Raw genomic sequence first — 25,751 nt, 5'->3', positions numbered from 1 at the left:
GCCCCACGTCCACAATTTCTTGTGAACGCTCTAACGCCAAAAGTTATGATCCGATTGTTTTAAAATTGATCATATGTTGTCGAGATTAGTGAGATGAAGAATCCTATTTAATTTCAATAATTTCCGTTTATTACGTCTAGAGTTACTTTGTTGGACCTTGTGAACACTCTTATGCCAAAAGTTATCATCCGATTGTTGTGTAATTTATATGCATTATTTAAGAAGCCTATTGAATTTCAGCAATTTCCGTTTATTACGTCAAGAGTTATGGAACTTGTTTTACTTTATTGAATCTTGTGAACACTCTAACATCGAAAGTTACCATCCGATCTGTGTGAAATTTGTATGCATTATTTGAATTAGTGAAACGAAGAAGTCTATTAATTTCAGCAATTTCCCTTAATTACTTCTAGAGTTATGGCCCTTGTGAACGCTCTAACATCTAAAGTTATCTGCCGATCTGTATGAAATTTATACGTGTCATTTAAATTAGTAAAAAAAAACAGCCAGGCAGGATACGCCCACATTTTCGAGAGATGGATAGAGAACAAGCTAAAAATGCAATTTTTCGTACAATCAGGGGCCATAATTCTGTAAGTTACGGTCCGAAATGCGCGAATATCGAAAGGAACCAAGATCTTTGGGTTATAAACTTACATTTCAAGTTTCAACAAAATCAGATAAAAATTGTGACTTCTATAGGGTCCACAACCTTGATGAACCATATTTTTACGCTATTTGAGAACGAGGGCGTCCATTTTGTTTGTCAGTTTTGGGCCGATTTTCACGAAATTCGAACTCAGCCGTCCTTAGGGTGTAACGGTGATATAATAATACGTTTTTTTTTTAAATCGGATAAAAATTATGACCTCTATAGGGTCCACAAGCTAAAAACGCGATTTTTCGTACAATCGGGGGCCATAATTCAGGAAGTTACGGTCTGATATGCGCGAATATCGAAATGAACCACGATCTTTGGGTTATAAACTTACATTTCAAGTTTCAACAAAATCGGATAAAAATTGTGACCTCTATAGGGTCCACAACCTTGATATGCCATATTTTTTTTTTACGCTATTTGAGAACGAGGGGCGGCCATTTTGTCTGTCAGTTTTGGGCCGATTTTCACGAAATTCGATCTCTATAGGGTCCACAAGCTTAAAACGCAATTTTCGTACAATTAGGGGCCATAATTCAGGAAGTTACGGTCCGATATGCAAGAATATCAAAAGGAACCAAGATCTTTGGATTATAAACTTACATTTCAAGTTTCGACAAAATCGGATAAAAATTGAGACCTCTACAGTGTTCACAAGCTAAAAATGTGATTTTTCGTACAATCAGGGGCCACAATTCATGAAGTTACAGTCTGATACATGCCAATATCGAAAGGAACCGAGATCTTAGGGTGATAAACCTATATTTCAAGTTTCATTGAAATCGGATAAAAATTGTAACCTGTAGACTGTTCACCAACAGTTGTGGACGGACGGACAGGGGAGACGACAATATACGTCCACATGAAAATATGGGCGTATAAAAAAAGAATCCTATTGAATTTCAGCAATTTTCGTTTATTACTTCTAGAGTTATAGCCCTTGTTCCACCTTATGAACGCTCTAAAATCAAAAGTTATCTGCCGATCTGTATGGAATTTATATGCGTCATTTAAATTAGTAAAAAGAAGAATCCTATTGAATTTCAGCAATTTCTGTTTATTATGTCTAGAGTTATGGCCCTTGTTTCACTTTGTTGAACCTTGTGAACGCCCCAAAGCCAAAAGTTATCTGATTTGTATGAAATTTATATGCATCATTTAGATTAGTGAAACCACAAAGCCTATTGAATTTCAGCAATTTACAATAATTACTTCTCGAGTTATGGCCCTTGTTTCACTTTGTTCAACCTTGTTAATGCTCGATTGATGAAAGTTATCAACCGATATGTATCAAATTTATATGTATCATTTAAATTTGTGAAATGGAGGCCAAATGAATTTAAGCAATTTCCATCAATTAGCTCTAGAGGTTTATGGCCCTCGTTTTACTTTGTGAACCTTGTGAACGTTCGAAAGACAAAAGTTATCATCCGATCTGTATGAAATTTATATGCATTATTTAAATTAGTAAAACGAAAAAGCCTGTCAAATTTAAAAAATGTCTGCAAATTATTCCAGGGTTAAGTCCCACGTTTCAGTTTGTAGAACCTTGTGAACCCTCAAACGACAAAAATTATAATCTGATCTGTATGAATTTGTCTTGTAAATGACCCTAATTACCTACAAAAGAATAAATATGCAGCAACCCTTGTCGGCCGTCGAACGATTTAGCTGCCGTGGGCGCATGTTTCGTTGCCTAGCAACCTATCTTTGTGAACTCGTGGGTATCGATTTCTATAGGTCGGTAATACATTTATTTCCTTTAAAGTCAACCGTTTCGGAGATTTCCTGGTTAACTAGCGGCCATCTTGAAGTTACGTTAATTATGCAAATTTCCCCCAAGACCGATAATGGCCACTTTCGTTATGGGAGTACTAGAGACCATACCTGAACAGTTCCCAAAGAAATGATTTCTGTTGTAGTTTGTTCTAGGTCCCCCATCTCATATTGTTATCTCTACCCACCTAGCCAATATCTAATTATACATTTTTATCATCCAATAATACATTCTACAGTAGATATCGCTTGTGTGATATATTTCATAATCTACTGCGATATAATCTGTACGAAAAATCACGTTTTTAGCTCGTGGACACTCTATAGAGGTCACAATTATTATCCGATTTAAAAAAAAAACGTTTGAATATATCACCGTCACCCCGTAATGTTGTTGGAATTCGAATTTCGTGAAAATCGGGCCAAAACTGCCAGATAAAATGGCCGCCCCTGATTGTACGAAAAATCACGTTTTTTAGCTTGTGGTCCCTCTAGTGGTCACAATTATTAGCCGATTTAAAAAAAACCAAAAAAAAACCCTTCGAATATATCACCGTTACACGGTAATGTTGGTCGAGTTCGAATTTCGTAAAAATCGTGCCAAAACTGCCGCGTACGGAAATAGAGTAAACATCTGATATGTCAAGGTTGTGGACCCTCTAGATGTCACAAGTTTGATGAAACTTGAAATACTTGTTTATAAATCAAAGATCTTGGTTCCTTTATATATTTATAACTTCCTGAATTATGGCCTTTGTACAAAAAATCACCCTTTTATCTTGTGCTCCCTCTAGAGGTCACAATTATTAGCCGATTTAAAAACGTTTGAATATATCTCCGTTACACCCTAATGATGGTTGAGCTCGAATGTCGTGAAAATCGGACCAAAACTGCCGGACAAAATGGCCGCACCTCGTACGCAAATAGTGTAAACATCTAGTATGTCAAGGTTGTGGACTCTCTAGAGGTCACAATTTGAAGCTTGAAATACCGAAGGTTGAATTCGACTTCTTTCGGGACAATTGAAATGAAACTGCCCAACAAAATGGCCGCTCTTTGTACGCAAATAATCCGAAGGTTGTGGACCCTCTAGAGGTCACAATTTTTATCCGATTTTGATGAAACTTAAAACGTATCTTTATATCCTAAAGCCCCTTTTGATATTTGCACATTTCAGACCACAACTTTCTGGATTATTGCCCCTGATTGTACAAAAAATCGTGTTCTCTATCCATCTCTTGCAAAATGTGGTTGTGCAGAGATGTTCTTAGTGTTTAACGTCCGCTTCCACCGAAGGTGATATCCCAGACATGTCTTGTTTCATTTCTATTATCTTAGTGCATGCGCAGGGGTCTTTCCAAGCCACATATGCTCACACCAGGGATCGAAACCACAACCGCTAGCCAGGCCCAGAGATTAAAAGGACACAATTCTTGAGGCTAATTGTAATACAATATCTTACAAGACAGTAGGAAGAATATACAACAAATGCTGTAACATGGATAAATATCTTTGAGTTTATCTTTTACAGGACAGATTAAAACTTTGTGACAAGTATACATGCATTGTAAAACCATCGATTAATTCATAAAATAATTTCTTGGCTAAACGATAAAAAATGTAATATTTTTTATAGACTAAAAAAATTCATTATTTAATTGTAATTTTTTTTGTTTAAATAATTATTAACATACGAGAACGAGACAATATGCTGCCCTACCATAACACATTACTACATGTACAGTACTCAGCACATCAGCATTAACAAATGAAGATCTGTGACATACAGGAATGATGGCCAAGGGAATGAATGACCTAATTATAAATGTACATGTATTAACAGTAAATTTTTCAATGAAATCCTCATTTAACATGCTGTATTTCCGATATTTTAACTATCAACATAAATACTTTAACCGGCAGAAAAACTATGGTCCCATTGTTTTGGTACTACTTTTTCATTATATACTTCTTAAACAAGCCAACAGTGACGTCGCCCGCCGAAATCCCAAAATAAATAGATGACACATATTAATTAATCGCACATTTATTTTTTTTTCAAAAGTATCAAGCAATCAAACTGATTATCAACTATACACTAAGTTTCATCACTTTCTATCAGATAGAATCAAAGTTATCTTCCTCTAAAGCATCGACCAATGAAATTGTTTACCTCTGTTTAGCTCGAAATGTTAATCATTGAACTCAGTCAAGACATTCGCCTAATGAACATCTACATCAAGTTTAAACATTCTACCTCAATTAAAAGCAGAGTTATGTTCTAAAGTCTTGACCAATCAAATTGCTTATCGATCCTAAAGCGGTGGACACACTAGCTGAATCAATTGGCGTTGAAATTCGCCTAGTGTGTCAACTGTCATTCGGCGGAAATGATTCGCCCCAATCAAACAGATATATTTGGCCGAATTATATTCGCCTGGTGTGTCTGCTTCGCCGAAGCATTCGGCCAAGTGTATAATTCATTAGCCAATGACCACTCATCATCCACTGATATTGAGAAGTCAAGTGATTGTTTGAAGACATAGACGCCGCCATGTTTAATCATGTGATGTGAAAGGTGATGCAATCGACTGGTGAATCAGGGGAAGCATTCGGCTAATGTGTCCACCCATTCGGCCGAATAAAATTTGGCGCCGATTGATTCGGCTAATGTGTCCACTGCTTTAGCCTAAGCAGAAAATTCTCATCATCAAACTTAAGTCAAGTTTATGATATAATGAATCTCTACTCGGAGCTTCATCACTCTGACTTAATTAAAACCAAAGTTATTGGCCCCAAAGCATCAACCAATCAGATTGCTTATCTCTGCTTAACGATGTTTATCATCCAACTCCATCAAGGCATTCACCTAATGAACACCTACACCAAGTTTGAACATTCTACCTCAACTAGAAGGAGAGTTATTGTGTTTCAAAGTCTTGACCAATCAAATTACTTATCGCTCTGCTTACCCTAAGCAGAAAATGCTTATTATAGAACTTAGTCATCGTATTGATGTGATAAAACCATACACCAAGTGTCATCACTCCCACTTAATTAGAACTAAAGTTATCGTGTCCCAAAGCATCAACCAATCAAATTGCTTATCTCTGCTTACCCTAAGCAGAAAATTCTAATCTTCTATCTCCCAACTCCATCAAGGCATTCACCTACACCACGTTTGAATGTTCTAGCTCAATAATAATGTGAGTTATTGTGTCTCAAAGTTTCGGCCAATCAAAATGCTTATCGCTCTGCTTACCCTGAGCAGAAAATGCTCATTATCGAACTTGGTCGAGGTAATGATGTAATGAAACTAACACCAAGTTTCATCACTCTCACTTCATTAGAACTAAAGTTATCGTCTCCCAAAGCATCAACCAATCAAATTGCTTACCTCTGCATTGTACCCTAAGAAGAAATGCTCATCTTCCAACTCCATCAAGGTATTGACCTAATAAACACCTATACCAAGTTTGAACATTCTAGCTCAATTAGAAAGAGATATTGTGTCCCAAAAAGTGTGACAGACAGATGGACGGACGGACGGACGAACCCATTTTAATAGTCCCCTGCTTTCTTCGAAAGGCGGGGGACAATAATGATCCCACGATATTGTACCATGGACGGTTATTCTTATCAGTAAAGGTGGGGAAGGGAGACAAACATTTGAAAATATCGGAAATACATATTGAAAATATAAATTAAACTATAGTAATTAAACATTGATAGTTAATTCTATGCTAGCCTCTATACCTGATGGCAACAAGTTGATATAGTTCTAGTATAAACATTAGTCTAATCTGCCTGTTTACTGGTATCTTCATCACCAGTTTTACTTCACAAAAAAAAAAAAAAAAATAAGCAAATTTGTATCACTTTTTTTACTAAAAATTTATTATATATAATATAATACAGAACCTTTCATACACCACACACTAACACACTATTAAACTTGGATGTAAAAGTTTTTATATATTTCTACAAAAGACATGCTTGTTTGCTTACTTTTAATGGAAAATTATTGGAAAAATATTTATGCTTTAGTGATACACAGCTGAATAAACGATACACAGCTGAATAAAAGACACATCTGCTCCATATCCATTTAATATGTCACACTTATACCATCAAAATGTGAATATACATGTCTTTATACACAATGTATAGAGAAACCTCTGTGAAATCAAGAACACAGAGACATCTGAAGGAATATGACTTTATAACAGTTACTTTGTGGAAGCACTGATGAAGGTCACTTTAAATGTCACTACAGTCGGGTTGTTTTTATTTTAAAAGACAGTCTTGTAATGCAGAGATAACAGTCCTATATCACAAAAACCTCAATAATACAATTATTTAAGTTCAAAATTTTAGAAAGATTTTGTGACACAAGTTTATGTAAATAAAAGGATTGAATATTAGTACTGGGTATTTGAAGCTACAGAATTATGTTTCAATACAATGTGATGTAAAGAAATTATGAAAAGTATTGTCATAAAAAAAAAAACAAACAAAAAAATCCTGTTAAAGATGAATTCCTTCTTCAAAATGTAAATCCATTGATTGGACCAAAGTATTATAAAAGGGATCATTCGTCAAAATCCCTTATTTATGAGCAAGAACATATAAATCATAAATAAATATCTATGGACATATTACTTATCAAGAATGTACATGTATAACTGAATGTCCATTATCTTATATCTAGCACTTGAAAACCATAAAAAACAAGTATCCAAAATTATGTAATGCCATGCCACTGGGAGTAATTCTCATCGAAACAAGATTTGTTATAAATTTCATTGTCAGTTTTTGTTCTTTTTTTAAATAATAATTTTCAAATATATTGAAAACTGAAATAAATTATAAAATCTGATCTCAAGACTGTAAACTGATTCTGTAAAATATTTTAATCTTATATGGCAAGACAAAAACACTAAATGATCCTTATTCACCGGCAAAACTCACTCAACCAGCATTGTTCTCAACTTGGTCAATAATATACATTGTAAGTTATTATAATAACACAAAAACATTAAAGATAAACAACATAACAATTCATACCTGGACCATACCTCTGTGGATTATAAAAGTAGTAATAATAATTGTGTTTAAAAAAAGAAGAGAAGAGTGATTAATAATAAAGAGAACATAATGAGTATGACTGGAAAAGAGTTTTTTATTTTAAAAAAAAGCAGCATTTGATTGGTGTTAAAATGTGATGAGAATTTTGTTTTTTTTTAGTATTTTAATTAAGTATGTATTATAAAATATGTAGTTATATAAAACATCTATCTATTCCCCCTTTCTCCTAGTTCAGCTCTGAATGTAGGTCTCATTACACTCGCCCTGTACGTTCAGGAACCATCCTACTGAATCTTTGGCGAAAAAAATTCACTTCCCAGTAAATTTTACTGGGCAACTTTTTACTGCTAAATGGTGACGTGTCAGTCCCTGTGAACGCCTGAACAATGTAAATGAACATCTTAGTGAGAAAATAAGACCTTGCTTACCTCGCTAGAACCAATATGAGCGACAACACGCTGTTTAAAAATACGTCCCTGTCTTCTAAATGACTTGACCAATGTCATTGATAGGGTAACGCACAAATTTACGAACGCAGACATATAAGATGAAACGAAAATAAGGTAAGCCTGGGAGAAAAAAAATTTGATTATAAATTATTGTAATTGGAATAGGCAAAGCAATAAATGACTAAAGATTCTTAACTTTTCAAAGATTCCAATTTTTACAGGGCGGGTGTAATGAGTCCTACGTTCAGAGCTGAACTAACTTTCTCCAGTCTAATATTTAACAGTAATAATAACAAATCCATAACTTATGTTAGTATTTATTAGTAATACAAGCCAACAGTGAGGCTGACATCCCCTGCTGAAATCCCAAAATAAATAGATGACACATATTAATTAAACATACATTATGTAAGAGCTAAATCTGTCTATTGCAGGTCTTGCTTTTGGCCTGAAATGTTACCTAAATTATTAATTAGACATTAATTAACCTATCCAGACCATAATCAACTCTAGATGACATCACTAGCCTGCGATCTTTAGTGGATTATGAGCCGATTTACCGCATAAGTTTCCTTTACGATTTAACGATTAAATGGATAATCAAGACTATGTTGTTTATTGTACTGACTTTAGTAAGGATGATCAAGGCTAGCCGGAAATTTCAACTGCTTAGTTCTCTGTTCATAGTAGATCAATTTGAATGAAATTTTTAGCAAATTGCCTTTACATTATCTAGTTTTTAACTATTATAGTGAGAACTGTCAACTCGTTATCGAATCTCCCATAATGTATCTTTAACTGCACATTTATCTTTTCAAGCAATCAAACTGATTATCTATAAGTAAGAATAAAATTTATCTTGTCCTAAAGCATCGACCAGTGAAATTGCTTAGCTCTTTTTACTTTAGCGGCAAATATTAATTATTGAACTCGGTCAAGACATTCATCTAATTAGCATACACCTCAATTAAAAGCAAGGTATTGAAATAACCAAAGTTATACTATAGTGTTCTAAAGTCTCAACCAATCAAACTGCTTATCTCTGCTTAGCCTTAGTGGAAAATGTGCATGATCGAACCCTGTCAAGGCATTCACCTAATAAGACACCTATACCAAGTTTGCACATTCTACCTCAATTAGAAAGAGTTATGTGTTCCACAGACAGACCCATATTAATAGTCCCCTGCTTTCTTTGAAAGGTGGGGGACAATTAACACTATAGTGCTGTACAGCAACTGTTGCTAGATAGTACATATAAATCACAGTTTTTCTAGAATAACAGGTTACCAAGACAAAGTCTGAGAGACTAGTTAAAGCATGCAATCATGGAGCAATGTCACATTCTCACAATTCTGCTTTTTTTGGACAATATATTATGTTGTAATACTGCATTTAATTTATTACAACATATACCTGCAATGTCACATTTAACATATTACTTTAAACATTGTATTTCTTTCTTTCTGATACTACTTAAAATAAATAAATAACACCTCACTTTCCCCCTTCTCACCATCACACATGAGGAAGCAATAAAGCCCAACAAGAAGAATGGGAAAAACTTCCAGTCTTCCCTTTTTTTGATAATGCTTATCAAAGTCCATATACATATATATATATATTTATATAATATCGTCATCATCGCAAAATTTGTGTGTTTTATTTTTTTCTGTACAAGACGTGAAGCTAAATTTTAAGTGTCCTCATTATAGTATGTACATTAAAATAACTACTTTTCTACACTAGATAAATAGAAAAATCACTGGAAGGAGCTGTAGACTTGCCGTGACAAAGAAGAGGGAACCGCACCACAGGCTTTTATAGTGCTGTACTTACAATTCCCAGCAATATTATAATTATAAATCGTTAAGAATCTCTTGTTCATTTTGTATTATTTTGTTCTGAAGATGTTGTCAAGAACTCATCAGATCTTTTGTGTGTTTCTAGAGCTTTAATCATCGACATGTCATGTGGTAGTTCGGATTTCCGGCGCAAAAGGGGCTTTTCCTTTGCTTTTTTCTTCTGTAACTGTAATGGAAATGAAAAAAAAATTTAATAATTCATATCTAAATTTTAATAGCTAGCTTCATTGCCTAAAGTATAACCAGAGAAATTTTTGAAACAAGAAAAACATATTTACATCTCATCAAACCTGATCAAGAGAACAGCGTCAATATCAAAAGGAAACAAGATCTTTGGAATATAACAATACATTTTAAGTTTCATCAAAATCGGATAAAAATTTTGACCTCTAGAGTGTCCACAAGCTATTGACAAGATTTTTCATACAATCGGGGGCTCTAATCCATGTAGTTACAGTCCGATATATGACAGTATTGAAAGGAACCAAGATCTTTGGGATATAAACCTATATTTCGAGTTTCGTCTAAAGTGGATAATAAAAATTGTGACCTGTAGACTGTCCACAAACAAAACGTGAATGGATTTTTTTTATATACGTCCACATGAAAATGTGGGCGTATATATAAAAAAAATCCTGATTACTTAAATTACAGACTGTGTACTATATTTTACATCTCGTAATATCAATGTCGGAAACAACCAGTAAACAGTCACAAATAATGGCCGGACTTTATTTGTGAAAAATCAAAGTGTTGATTGAAAGGTGATTTGTGTAGAAATATGTAACCATGGTTATGATGAAATCTCATTGATGTTGCTTTACTTTATCTATTTTTCTTTCCAAACTATGTCCAAAATACTATTAAACAGCAAGTGCAGTCATATTTTAGATTGGCTAAAACATGACATGTTGGTGCTGTATCTTGTGTTTGAAGAGAAAAGGATATTTTTACTCTTTAAGCCTATGGAGATCAGTTGACCTAACACAAAGTCAAAATAATTAAATCAACACTTTGTTTTTATGGAAGTATAACGTTGCCAATATTATTTCATTGTTCACGGTGCAAACTGCAAATGTCAGTAGTTCAAAATACATATTTTAGTTTTACAATTTCCATTGCTCAACAATACCAATGCCACGGTGTTAAAATACAGAATACACTTTTCAATAATACAAAATACAGTAGAATAGTTATTTTGCACATTACACTTCTGCATTCTGGATTCTGCATTTTGCATAATAGACAAATGCATAATAGAACCTTGCATAGTAGAACATATACCTTATATGGGATCTACGGTGAACGTCATTTGCATACGGAAATTAATGATTTACACGATAAAGCCATAAGGTCACCTGGATACGAAATGAAATTAGCACACATATTCCTAGCGCCAATAAAAACCTAGATATAATTATCACGAAAATAATTATTACCTTTATATTAGAAAACGACATATTAATGCAAAGTATATATGTAATAGACCCCCCCCCCCCCATGAAAAAAAAATATACTATTACCGTAAACATACTAAAATATCACACACTAGGCTAACTGAGCACGCAGAAAAAGGGTATGTCCACGCTGCATCAAAACGCACCGAAACCAGCTTTGGTGGCAAAATGTTTTTTTGTTTCATGGAATCAAGGGATGAATAAACTACTGGCTTTTAGAGAAATATCACCGTAAACATACTAAATTCATGGGGGTATCGGGTTAGAGTAGGCTCATCGCGCACGCAATAACTTATAAAATAGCTTTGGTGGCTCCAAGATCTTTATTTCACCAAATCAACAGATGGATAAGATATGAACAGGACAATTTTCATTTACTTTCTATGTTGGCGTATCGAGTTATACCACCGCAAAGTTCTCGTTAAGCCAGACTATTATCTTTCAGAATCCTCTAATCGTCGAACTGATTACATTATAGAGCCTGGACCTTGAAGACTAACAAAATCAAGTACTGCCCCCTTCTAATGACCTCGGCCTTATGACTTTATCGCGTAAATCATTAATTTCCGTCATAGTCCGGATTTTTTTCCGTATGCAAATGACGTACGTCGTACATCCCATATAAGGTATATGTTCTACTATGCAAGGTTCTATTATGCATTTGTCTATTATGCAAAATGCAGAAGTGTCATGTGCAAAATAACTATTATACTGTATTTTGTATTATTGAAAAGTGTATTCTGTATTTTAACACCGTGACATTGGTATTGTTGAGCAATGGAAATTGTAAATTGTAAAACTAAAATATGTATTGTGAACTAGTGACATTTGCAGTTTGCCCCGTGAACAATGAAATAATATTGGCAACGTTATCCTTCCATATGTTTTTACATAAATCAAGAAACTTAAAGTGCACATAAGATGGGCGAGGACACTTTTTGGTACGTATAGCCAATGGTTACAATCTATCCACTTTACGGCAAGTCCACACCAATCTGATTAAAATTAATTCAGCTATTAACGTTTGAGTACCTGACACACCGAAACGCTTTTCAATTTTTCAATTACGACTTTAATCCAGTTGATTGGCTGGTGACATCACAGAGACTACACATAGTATATACATTATTAGTGATGGTCCGATATGGCACCTATCGGGTTTACCGATATCGGATATTGACAGTGAAATATATTGGCCGATACCGATACCGATCGTGGTGGATATAAAACTATTACACATTAAAATGCCTCGAATGGCATGATAATCTATGTAGATATTTGTCTTTGTTAGTCGGGAAACGCATGGTACTATTTTACCGCTGGAATCAAACACGAACGCAGTGTTTATGAAGTAATAATTGGGTCACGCTTCGTATGCATTCAAAAATACACACCATCTATTATGAACTTAATTATTTGCTGTATCATTAATTAGTCGAGATTATCATATCTTAAGTGTTGATTATGATATAATTCCCTAAAGAGATCGACATCTGTTTGTCTATAATAGATGTCAGAATGGTTCATGAATGATACATCAAAGTGATAGCTTCCTGACCTGTCTGTCAACAGTAGCATCATGTGACGTTCTCCCGCCATTTCTAGAACTATAGTTAAAAATATCTATCTCCAAATATTTCGACAATTACACCACAATATATATATATATATATATATACACACCAAGCCTTAAATCAGTTTCAAACATTTATGGTCACTAAATAAACAGTCATGTTGTACTTAATAAGCTATGACCATTTAATCATCCATAAATAAAACACTGAAAGATGGTTCCGAGAGTCGGCCATAACATCTGAGCACGTGAGTAAAAAATAGGTTATCTGCCCTTGTTTTGAAAGTAGTCTTGCTTAACCAGTCTACCGACCATTCTACGTTTGAGTAATAGGCCTGGATAATCAAGACTACTTTTTTTACGAAACATAACAGAAAGCTGGAACAATAAACTGAATTTAGAAACACGCACGTTGGGCAACTCAACAATTGTTTTAAGAACCATGTAAAAGTAAAATGAAACTACTGCTAGTATCAATTTCTTGCCCAACGCAAGTATTTCAGAGATATTATTTGTACTAACCCAAAAGATGCCGCTCCAAATAGTACAGTTAATGATAAAACAAACGTAATTTCTAAAGCTGCTGTAATAACCAATAAGCTAAATATTACTGCTATTCAGAATCGTCAACAATAGATTTTTTACAGATGTAATAGTTGATAGCTGTGCAGGCCACGAAATTTCACGCTAACAATACTAATAAGTTACGTGTGGTCACGCCAGCTCAAAAACATGCGACTGAATTCCTGGTTCCGCAAATTGAAACATCGGTTACAGTAAACAAATTTCATTAACAAATTTATTTATTCACATTTGATTCAATTTTTATACTGGATGACTTTGTGACACAGGTCTAAATTATTAGTATTATAGCACAAACTCCATTCATTCATTCTTGTCATTTCATTTCTCCGTCTTGCCCCTACTTTGACAGATCACATATTTTGACACCAGTAGGCTATTGACCAGTTGCAAGCAGGTTGATTTAAATTATTAATTATGCCATAAATACAAAACAAGTTTGACTATTTAACATGTCTGCTATATTTCCAAAGAATTATATCTACACGTGTTCCTTTCACTATAGCCATATGCTGTACGGTAGTGCCAATTACCCGTATGTATGTCATCAACTTTGACCCCCACCCGGCATCGCTTAATTGATAATGTAAACGATTTTACTGTCCTGTCTTTTTTTATATTAATTTATCACATCAAACTATTCTGTTTCCTTTTGAGACTTTGTTTATAGTGCCAAGGTTAATAAATACTGTTTATCAATCAGTCGCTACCTATGAGTGAGGCTATCTCATGCTACATGCTTGGAAGAATGATTACAAATGACAAATGCAATATGAAGTATGTATGTGGTCTTCAGTGACCGAAAATAATGTGGTAGCTACCATTCCTGGTTTTTGAAGGTCAGCTATGATATAAAAACGAAAATCCATTAGTACTTTTTGGAACGGATTCACCTCTGCAACCGAACCGTGACCAGTTAACTGAGTAGCTGTTTACGTACATCAGGGATCTTAATCCGTTGATTATAGTCGGATTTAGCCGATTGATGTTTGAAAAAGCTGATTGATACAAGAATTATTAAAATATAGGAATTTAGTGAAATGAAATGGGGTTTAACGTCCTACTGATCTGCTCCTAACCTGGGCTAATGAAGACGGGCATACGCCATACAGTGTGCTATGAGGGAAATTTTGCCCGTGCAGCGGCGCTACGGCCTACTCTTATATCGAATTCCAACTGCCAAGGGATCTTTTACGTGCACGCCAATGTGTACACGGGACCTCGGTTTTTCTTCCAATCCGAATGACTAGACAGCTGTCCTTGTCAGGCCCTCCATCCTACATCACTGACAACGGAAAACCACGCCAGAAAATCTGAATGAACTTTCTCGGCCAATGCAGGGATCGAACACCCGACCTGTGAAGTGGAACAAATTTTTCTAATGTTTAAATGAGGACACCGTGGGATTAAAGCGTGTACATTAGCCGTGTCGAGACCAACTTTCTATCCAGAAAATTTTGGGTGCACAGGTAACCTATCATTACGATAGTGGGCAGAGAATATCAGCAGTTAAGTAGATAAAACGGAGGAAAAAATGCCACGAACTAGAAAAATTTGGAACTACAGTGCACTCTGTAACATCTGACCTCTGATCACTCCGGCACTCTGTTACATCCGACACCATTTTCATTTCCCGATTTATTTCCTTATTACTTCAGCCAAAAAATCTCTGGGTAATTCGACCTCTGTACGTTCTGGATTACGACATCAATCAGCCGTCCCGTCATACAATTTCCATTGAATCGACATCGTATAACACTGTAACCCAGGTATCGTTTAATCTTGTGTATCTAGCACTAATTTCTTACACATTCGTTTAATATCAAATCTTTGTTTAAAAATTTGTAAAAATCATTTAAAATCATCTAATTTGTACATGTGTCCAGTTTAAAGATGACTGATTAATTTTGATAATGAGTGTCCAATTTACAAGTATTTAATTTCCTGAATTTTCACTGTTCAAAAATTAATCATTATACATCATTAATCAATTGGGTTGTTTATATTTTAACAATGATTGAGAAATTTAACACTTGTAAATTGGACACTCATTATTAAAATTGAATGGTCAGCTTTAAACTGGACAGAAGTACAAATTAAACGATTTATGGTGATTTTAAACAATTTTTAAACAAAGATTTGATATTAAACGAATGTGAAGGAAATTAGTGCTAGATACACAAGATTAAACGATACCTGGGTTACAGTGTAATCTGGCCTTCAATCGGTGGGTGTGAAGCAAACACTTACCGATCAATTATCCGTGAGATTAAAACTGGATGGGTGTGAAGCCACAAAAGATTAACAAGCAATCACCAATCAATTATCTGGGAGATTAAAACTCGCTACTGTGGGTCTTTGTTGATTACTTTGATAATTTTAATCTCTTGTACGACAGTTGTGACAAATACTCAAGAATATCCATGAATTTTCCCCCGAATTCACAGTCGTAAAAATATTCCTAGCACCTGTTGGAAACATTCGTTGCGCATGCCGATTGAACCTGAATAACCAATAAGTTTGGTCACCCAACAGATCTCTTCGAACCGTGTGACACCGACCTGGGGATGCTTGATTCACAGTCCGGAACGTCCCGAATTGACAGAATTGCAATCGAGTGACGCAGAATTCAGTCCTGTCACAGTTCTGTCATTTCCGACGACGGAGGTGGTGTGAGTAGAATTATGACGTAATTAAACACGACGAACAGGTTTCGGCTGCATGGTTGGATGAGATATTTATATATCCAGTCGACGCATGCGTTGTAGCCCAAAGTACCCATTTTCACTCGATTGTCACTATTTTTGGGATTGAGAGAATTCAATTCTTGAACGTTCAATCAAGTACGCCCAATGAACATGTGATAGCAAAGACAAGAGTGCGATCAACTGAAGACGGCGAAGAAGATAAATTAAGAACAGACTTGACCTATTCAATATGTTAAATGAAATAAAAATTAATGCAATAAAATTTTGAATGTACAGAAAGGTTTATCATTTCTAAAGGGAATAACATTCTGGTGATTCGAAGTTCTATGTTCGAAGCTACATTATAATAACACTTCCGGTTTTCGAAGTTACAATATGAATCGTGACAAATAACTATTGTGAGGACCATTGGTTATTTCATAGTTAATAAATTTGTTATTACTTATCAGAAACAATATAAATATAAAATTCAATAGCCTCATTAGGTATTGTTATAGTATGTGATCTTGTATATATCAGCACGCATTGAAAACAGATCGAAGAGAGGACTGCGCGAAGTACTGTGTTCTCCAATTCTATGATTTTGATCATTATGCAACTGGCTTATTCCCTATTCCAATCAAGTTTATTGGGTAGACTGTTGTACATTAAAGTCTGTCTTCACATGCGCAGAAATGGTCTTCTCAAAAATCGCATTGTGAATGAGAGACCCGAACTCTCGAACAGTGTGTGAATAAGGATTAACAAGCCAACAGTGAGGCTGATATCCCAAAATAAATAGATGACACATAGTAATTAATCGTACATTTATTTTTTTCAAAAGTATCGAGCAATCAAACTATACAATAAGTTGCATATCTCTCTATCAGATAGAATCAAGATTATCTTGGTCCGAAAACATCGACCAATGAAACTGATTAGCTCTGCTAAGTTTAAACATTCTACCTCAATTAAAAGCAGAGTTATTATGTTCCAAAGTCTTGACCAATCAAATTGCTTATTGCTCCTTAGCCCAAGTAGAAAATTCGCACCATCAAACTTAGTCAAGGTAATGATATAATGAATCTATACTAAAGAGTTTCATCGCTCTCACTTAATTATAACCAAAGTTATTCTGCTCCAAAGCATCAACCAACCAGATTGCTTATCTTTGCTTATCGAAGCAGACAATGTTCAACATCGAACTCCATCAAGGAATTCACCTAATGAACGCCTACAAGAAGTTTGAACATTCTACCTCAATAAGAAGGAGAGTTATTGTGTTCCAAAGTCTCGACCAATGAAATTGCTTATCGCTCGGCTTACCTTCAGCAGAAAATGTTCATTATCGAACTTTGTCACTCTCACTTAATTATCGTGTCCCAAAGCATCAACCAATCAAATAGCTAATCTCTGCTTACCCTAAGCAGAAAATACTCATCTTCGAACTCCATCAAGGCATTGACCTAATAAACACCTACACCAAGTTTGAATATTCTAGCTCAATTAGAAGGAGAGTTATTGTGTTTCAAAGTTTCGACCCAACAAATTGCTTATTGCTCTGCTTACCCTGAGCAGAAAATGCTCATTATCAAACTTAGTCAACTATACACCAAGTTTCATCACTCTTACTTAATTAGAACTAAAGTTATCGTGTCCCAAAGCATCAACCAATCAAATTGCTTATCTCTGCTTACCCTAAACAGAAATTGCTCTTCTTCGAACTCCATCAAGGTATTGACCTAATAAACACCTACACCAAGTTTGAACATTCTAGCTCAATTAGAAAGAGAGTTGTTGTGTCCCAAAAAGTGTGACAGACAGACGGACGAACTCAATTTAATAGTCCTCTGCTTTCTTTGAAAGGTGGGGGTAGAGGTCACAGTCACGCAAAAATCCCTGTTTTTCACAAATTTTTTTCAAAATAAATGCAAATATTGACGGACGCTGCGTAATTTCCCTGCAGAAAATTTCCACGCTGTGAGAATAATTAAATTATTCATTTCGTAGTTTGTACACTACTTCATCAATTTCCGTGCTTCATGCGGCATTTACACACCGCTCCGTAGGTTTTTATATTTCCTCTTATTTCGTTCATAATCTTTAAACATACATTATGCAAGAGCTAAATCTGTCTATTGCAGGTCTTTCTTTAGGCCTGAAATGTTTTCTGAATTATTAGACATTAATTAACCTATCCAGACCATAATCAACTCTAGATGGCATCACTAGCCTGCGATATTTAGTGGATTATGAGCCATTTACTGCATAACTTTCCTTCACGATTTAACGATTAAATGGATAATCAAGACTATGCTGTTTATCGTACTGACTTTAGTAATGATGATCAAGGATAGGCGGAACTTTCAATCGCTTAGTTCTCGGTGGAGCAATTTGAATGAAATTTTCAGCAAATTGCCTTTACATTATCTAGTTTTTAACTACTATAGTGAGAACTGCCAACTCATTATCAAATCTGTTTACATTCAGCCAATCAAATATTGGCTTTCATAGTGATACTTTGCTCTTTACTTCCTGTCGAAGTGAAAGATTGAAATAACTGTGCCGTCAATCTTCAGTCGTCATTTCAATATCAATGAAATAAGGACACTTAAAATAGGGTTCTTCACGTAACAAGTTTACTTGCTTTTATTGAGTATTTTTATAGACTCTAAATCACGCAGATGTAGAGAGCAAAAACGCAAAATTTTTGAATGTCTGCGTATTTTTATGCAACTCGAAATTGATCCACTGCAACCTCTGGGCGGGGGACAAAAAAATATTGGAGACCGGTAAGGATTTTGTACAGTTTATTCTTTCCTTTTTACGTCCCCTATGAGAGTCTTATATTACCTGTACCTCTAAAAAGCAAACGAAAGAAAACTTTTATATATGTTGCCGTGAACATGGTTATTCAGATAACGGAGACCGATAAGGATTTTGTGCTGTTTATTCTTTTTTTTTTTGAGAGTCTTGTATTACCGGTACATCTAAATAATAGCAACAAGCACGGCAACCGAAATAAAACTTATTGGCCAATTACCGATGTTGAAACCGATAATCGAACCATCACTATACATTATCTATACAATATATCACTATCTGCACAACATATCACTATACACACCACCAGTTGACAAGTGTCTATTGACGGTCCAATTAATATATGACTGGCCTAATCATAATCACAGAATTATCGTCTTGCATTGTTATAGATTAGACACTTGTGATTGGAATATTTTAGAGTGAATTTAAAATGCTGTATCATGCCGTAGATCCATTTAAGCTGCCTTTGTTTAAATAGGCCAACATGGCAATGGAAGACGATCCAAGCAATTGGCGCATTTACAGGTAATTTAGATAACCCCGTAATACTTGATATCCCAAACTATTACAGAAATACAAATGGTGCCAGTCATTTGTGGATATATTCATTATTAGCTCTATATAATAATAATAACCATTTTTATACACAAAGAACAACTTTTATCGTAACTCCATTTGAAATTCACAGCGAATATGGAATTTTCCGATGACTATGCATGACAATAAATTGCCCTCATTTCTCAGCCAATCAACACTGGGAATCTTATTACCGTGTACGGTTCCATGCATACTACGAGCGGAGTAACTGAGGTTAAATTTTGGCGCGAAAATTGCATGGGATTCATGGACATGAATATCAAATACGCGTGCTCATACATGGAGTTCCTGATGGTGTTTGGTGAGTGATTAAACTGTCAATATAAAGAAGTTAAACGATGTTAAGACATTATAACCTAATCTTATTACAAACATTTATTCATTGAATAATTAGATTTCATATCAAGTCAATTAAATGTTGTCTAAATGGCAATTAACAAATAATGCGAGGCTACTTTATTACAAAAACATCGGTGAACAAAAATAATTGATTACTGGGTAAATAATAATTATAAACAACCGATGAGTAAAACTTGATTATTCTATACAATTAACGTGTGTACGATTCAACGATTAGTTGTGGTGTGGAGAAATGTTTGTAGAAAAGTTCCCACGCATCTTTTTTCCGGTCGTTCATGGGTTATTACGCACACGTTCCACCTAGAGTGATATCTTTGATCTGGACGGCGTAAAATCAGCATTCTTAATCTTACATCGAGGTGTATATTAATGACCCCCATGTCTATGCAACTTTAGTCGTAATGATTTCTGACAGATATTAACGACACTACACTTGCCATAATATTATTAATACAGAAAGATAGTTAGATGACCTTTCTCAATCTGTTATTCGATTAAGGTTACCAACAAAATTTATTTGTGCTGTATATCGAGATATTTTTTCATATTTCATTTTTATGGTGCCGTACGATGGCTACAGGAAAACGAGATACGGATCGTCATTTATAAATCACTTTTCACTCATATTTGACTTTTATGATACATTTTTCATGACCACATCTTTTTATTCAGAGACATTGGAACCACATTACTCTTCTGCCAGAAATGTATCTTGCATCGTTTGGACTGCACACGATGGTAGAGAGATTTTATCAAAAAAAGTCACTTTAAAACACAGTTTTAAAATTGCTGTCGTGAGAAGAGAGAGAGGAACATTATAAAACAAATTTTTAATTGGATCTTAAAATAAATTACAAAACAAATTATTCCGTAGTCAATTGTTTTATTTAATTAGGGGATTAAGGAATCAGTCAGGCATTAATGAATACACAGCTGGCTGTGTATAGGTAATTAAGGAATAAAAATTCCAAATAGGCATTCGGTCATTGGCGCCTGTGGGGATTAAGAGTGTTTTCGATAATTGGCAAAGTCGTTTTTACGGGAGGTCTTTTGTTTGGACTTTAAGTGAAGATAGCTGAATTAATTTTAATCAGACTGATGTGAACTTGCCGTAAAGTGGATATAGTAACCATTGGCTATACATACCGAAAAGTTTTCTCGCCCATCTTATGTGAACTTTAAATTTTATGATTGAAAAAAATTACACAATCTAGTATTTAAGACAAGAAATAATAGTCTTTTCTAAGTTACATTTGAAGCACTCTACTTGATAAACAAAATTTTCACACATTGATAATAGAAATAAAATTTAAAATCCTGTAAGTGTAATGTGTATAACATTCTAAATTGACAACATTCTCATCTGTTGGTACTGTACAGACAATGAAACATACACCCACAGCAGATAAGTCATCCAAGCAGACCACGAAGGTTGCTGCATATTTATTCATTTGTAGGGGGATTGGAAGACCAAATGGTTAAAAGTGTGTGCTTTAGATAATAAGGCCTGTCATTGAGCCAAGTGGTGTGGTTTTGAATCCCTGCTTGTACGTGACAAGGAGTAGCGTTGCCTGTCCACCCTCATCGGTTTTCTCCAGGTCCCCCAATTTCCCCTACACGCCAGCGAATTATTGAAATAACCTAATTTGTGTCGAGTGGTCATATCTCCCTTATTCGTTTGTACGTAATGGAAGCATAATTACAAGACACTAAAAACTGATAAAGAGTAACAACCTACAAATAATTATTAGGAATAATTTTAATTTGACTGGCTTCTAGTTCTTCGCCGCATATATTATACCAGTGGTTGCCAGGCAGGATATGCCCACATTTTGCAAGAGAGGGATAGAGAACAAGCTAAACAAAGATAGGTTGCCTGGCAACGAAATATACGCCCACAGCAGCTAAATCGTCCGAGCAGTCAACAAGAGTTGTCGCATATTTTTACTTTTTTCGGTAATGAAACATTTATAATATACTAAAATCTGATTTAAGAGTAACAACTCATTAATTAATTATCAGAAAATCATTAGAATTTGTTTGGTTTTTATAAAGTTCTGCCCCATGCTAACGTTTAGTATATGAAACATTTAATATCATGGATTGAGCTGTTCAAGTTTATCAAAATTCATTGAAAATCAATATACTTGTTCGTCTCAAGACCTTAAACTCTGTTTATCAATCTAGTGTCAATCGGATGATAAATTTAGCCTCTAGCGCGTCACAAGATTTTTCAAAGTGATCAAGAGCCATAACTCTGGCAGTAATTATTGGAAATTGCTGAAAATCAATAGGATTCTTTGTCTCATGACCTAAAACACTTTGTATAAATTCAGTCAATTAGATATGAGAGAGAGAGAGAGAGAGAGAGAGAGAGAGAGAGAGAGATGGGGTTTAACGTCCACTCGACACAAACTAGGTCATTTCGGGACTAACATATATTTGGTTTAATTTTTTTTATTTCAATAATTCGCTTGCGGTAGGGGTCTTTAGCAGTGGGAGGAAACCAGAGGACCCGGAGAAAACCCACAAGGTTGGACAGGTGACCCTACTCCTTGTCAGTTGACTCAATGACAGACTGTATGATACAGCCCGCGCATGCTAACCATTCGGCCATCCACCCCCCTCAATTAGATATTAACTTTAGCCTCTTCTAGAGTGTCCACAAGCAATTGTGGGCGCCGGACAGGGGCGACGACAATATACGACCACATTTCAATGTGGGCGTATAAAAAGTGATTTTCCGTACAATCAAGGGCCACAATTCAAGAAGTTATGATCCGATATGCGTGAATATCGATAGGAACCATGATAGTTGAGTTATAAACATGTGTTTCAAGTTTCATCAAAATCAGATCAAAATTGTGGCCTCTATAATACACTAAAATCTGATCAAGAGTAACAACTCATTAAGTAATAATGTTTAGTATACGAAACATTTAATATCATTGATTTAGCTGTTCAAGTTATCAAAATTCATTGAAAATCAATATACTTGTTCGTCTAAGACCTCTGTTTATCAATCCTCTAACTTTAGCCTCTAGAGCAGGGTTCAATTTAAGCGGTATCACAATGCAAAAAGCAATTCAAATCGCGGTAAAAGCGATAGAATTATTTTATTCATTAGCCAAAAATTGCTTTCAAACTTGTGAAGTGCGATTCATTATATTTTGGATGAAAATACTTCATTTGGATAAAAGTATTAATTAATAAATGGGTAAATTGCAGAAAACAATACTGCCGGTAAAAAAACCCATCTTGTCTTGTTTTTCCAGACTTAAACTTTAGTTAATTATTTTGTCTATTCCGCGACACGATCAAAAGTGAGTTTTGCTTGTGATTTTCCAGGCTGACATGTATAATGCGTTCAATATAGAAAAACTGTCAGGTAAATCACTACCGGTTGCTATGAGAAAATAGTCCCGCAAGTCCAAATTATCCAGTATGCAATTAAGCGCAGTTACCAAAGTTTTGTCCGTCTGGTTATTTAAGACTACCGTGAGCGCGTGCTAAGATAAAATGGTGTCGTCTGCTAGCTCGAAAAGACAAACAAATGGATTAAAATTAGCCACTGTAAATTCGTGGATACAAAAATATTATAAATATCATACATGGTTAAACTATGAACTTGGAACGGCCGGTATTGTAAATAAAGTTTCCTGCAAACTTTGTGCTAAGTATCAAGTATGAACATAAAATAAACTGCTCGAGAAATTTCAGTGGGGCATTCATTGAACCACAGGATCAGCACTCAAGGCAGACAATTTACGTAAACACATGTAAATGAATAATAAGATAGGTTGCCAGGCAACGAAACATACGCCCACAGCAGCTATATCGTTCGGGCAGTCAACAAGAGTTGTCACATATTTTTACTTTTTTCGGTAATGAAACATTTATAATACATTAAAATCTGATTAAGAGTAACAACTCGTTAAGTAATTATCAGAAAACCATTAGAATTTGTTTGGTTTTTATAAAGTTCTGTCCCATGCTAATGTTTAGTATACAAAACTTTTAACATCATGGATTTAGCTGTTCAAGTCATAAGAATTCATTGAAAATCAATATACTTGTACGTGTCAAGACCTTAAATTCTATGTGTACCAATCTGAAGTCAATCGGATGATAACTTTAGCCTCTAGAGCGTCACAAGATTTTTCAAAGTGATCAAGGGCCATTATCCGAAATCGTTGAAAATCAATATGATTCTTCATCTCATGACCTCAAACACTGTGTATAAATTTAAAGTCAATCGGATATTAACTTACGCCTCTAGAGCGTCCACAAGATTATTCAAAGTGATCAAGGGCCATAACACTGGCAGTATTTATTTGAAATCACTGAAAATCAATAGGCTTCTTCGTCTCATGACCTTAAACACTGTGCATAAATTTAAAGTCAATCGGATATTAACTTTAGCCTCTAGAGCGTCCACAAGATTTTTCAAAGTGATCAAGGGCCATAACTCTAGCAGTAATTATCGGAAATCGCTGAAAATCAATAGGCTTCTTTGTCTCATGACCTTAAACACTGTGTATAAACTTGAAGTCAATCGGATATTAACTTTGACCTCTAGAGCGTCCACAAGATTTTTTTAACCCTTGTGGGTTCACGTTGTGAGAATCACATAGCAGGTATCATTTGATTTGCATTCATATTTGACATCTGAAAATCAACTAAATTATTATCAAAAAACATTTTAGTGGCATATGGAAAGATTTAATAATTCTCACCAAATTGCTACTTTGTGTACTATGTCATAAAGAGGTAATGGCAATTCACGCTTGATACAAAAACCATTCAATATTTGGAATTCATCATTTAATTTTTGGTATTTGTAACATGCAGATGCTAAAAGAGGGAATACTCTGACATACGCAATATGGTATCAGGCAGCAAACACATTGGCGAAATTACTACTGTGAGTTACAAGTTAGGGGTCCGGTTGGACCCCTTGTTCCCTTCAAGTGTTGGGCCTGATTTGCATGTAATATAACTCTGCATGTGGGAAGCAGATGAATACCGATCTCTTTGCTATGTGTAAAAATGTATAGGAGACAAAGTCACTAAATTTCAGAAAGTTGTACCCAGTAGTTATTACAAAACACTATAAAACATGTGCATGGGGTCCACGGAGACCCCACATGAACCGACAAGGGTTAAGTGATCAAGGGCCATAACTCTGGCAGTAATTATCGGAAAACACTGTGTATAAATTTAAAGTCAATCGGATTTTAACTTTAGCCGCTAGAGCGTCCACAAGCAATTGTGGGCACTGGACCGCCGGATGGACGGGGGCGACTACAATATACGACCACATTTCAATGTGGGCGTATAAAAACAAGACTAAAGATTATAATATTGTTTATTTATCAGAATTGCAAATTTTTGTGATGTACGGTTTACTGCTCCTCAAATCTGAGCAAATGCTATTCAAATTTTGAATTGATTAGCCAAAATGTGAATCTGTCACAAAAATTTGCTACTCGTTGGTTTTAGACTAAATTGAACCCTGCTCTAGAGTGTTCACAAGATATTTCAAAGTGATCAAGGGCCATAACTCTAGCAGTACTTATTGGAAATTGTTGAAATTCAATAGACATCTTTGTCTCATGACCTTAAACATTGTGTATAAATTTAAAGTCAATCGGATATTAACTTTAGCTTCTAGAGCGTCCACAAGATTTTTCAAAGTGATCAAGGGCCATAACTCTGGTAGTAATTAGAGGACACCGGACGTCTTGACTGGGGCGACGATAATATACGTCCACACGGAAATGTGGGCGTATAAAAAACATGTACCAGTAAACTTTAGCTGTTCAATCGGAAATCG

General features: G+C 35.0%; 1 protein-coding gene across 9 annotated transcripts in view; it reads right to left on the bottom strand.

The window, feature by feature from the left end:
* Positions 1–3,928: 3,928 nt before the first annotated feature.
* The window catches only part of LOC126821162 (serine/threonine-protein phosphatase 2A 56 kDa regulatory subunit delta isoform), a 112,729-nt gene continuing 90,906 nt past the window's right edge, over positions 3,929–25,751 (bottom strand). For all 9 annotated transcript variants that reach the window (XM_050549534.1, XM_050549537.1, XM_050549539.1 and 6 more), the window contains one exon: positions 3,929–9,999. In XM_050549534.1, the coding sequence (XP_050405491.1) occupies positions 9,853–9,999 (147 nt within the window). In that variant the 3' untranslated portion in view covers positions 3,929–9,852. The remainder of the gene's footprint in view (positions 10,000–25,751) is intronic.

Source organism: Patella vulgata, chromosome 5 (assembly GCF_932274485.2).
Source record: "Patella vulgata chromosome 5, xgPatVulg1.2, whole genome shotgun sequence".
NCBI lineage: Eukaryota > Metazoa > Mollusca > Gastropoda > Patellidae > Patella > Patella vulgata.
This window is presented reverse-complemented; position numbering and strand designations above follow the sequence as displayed.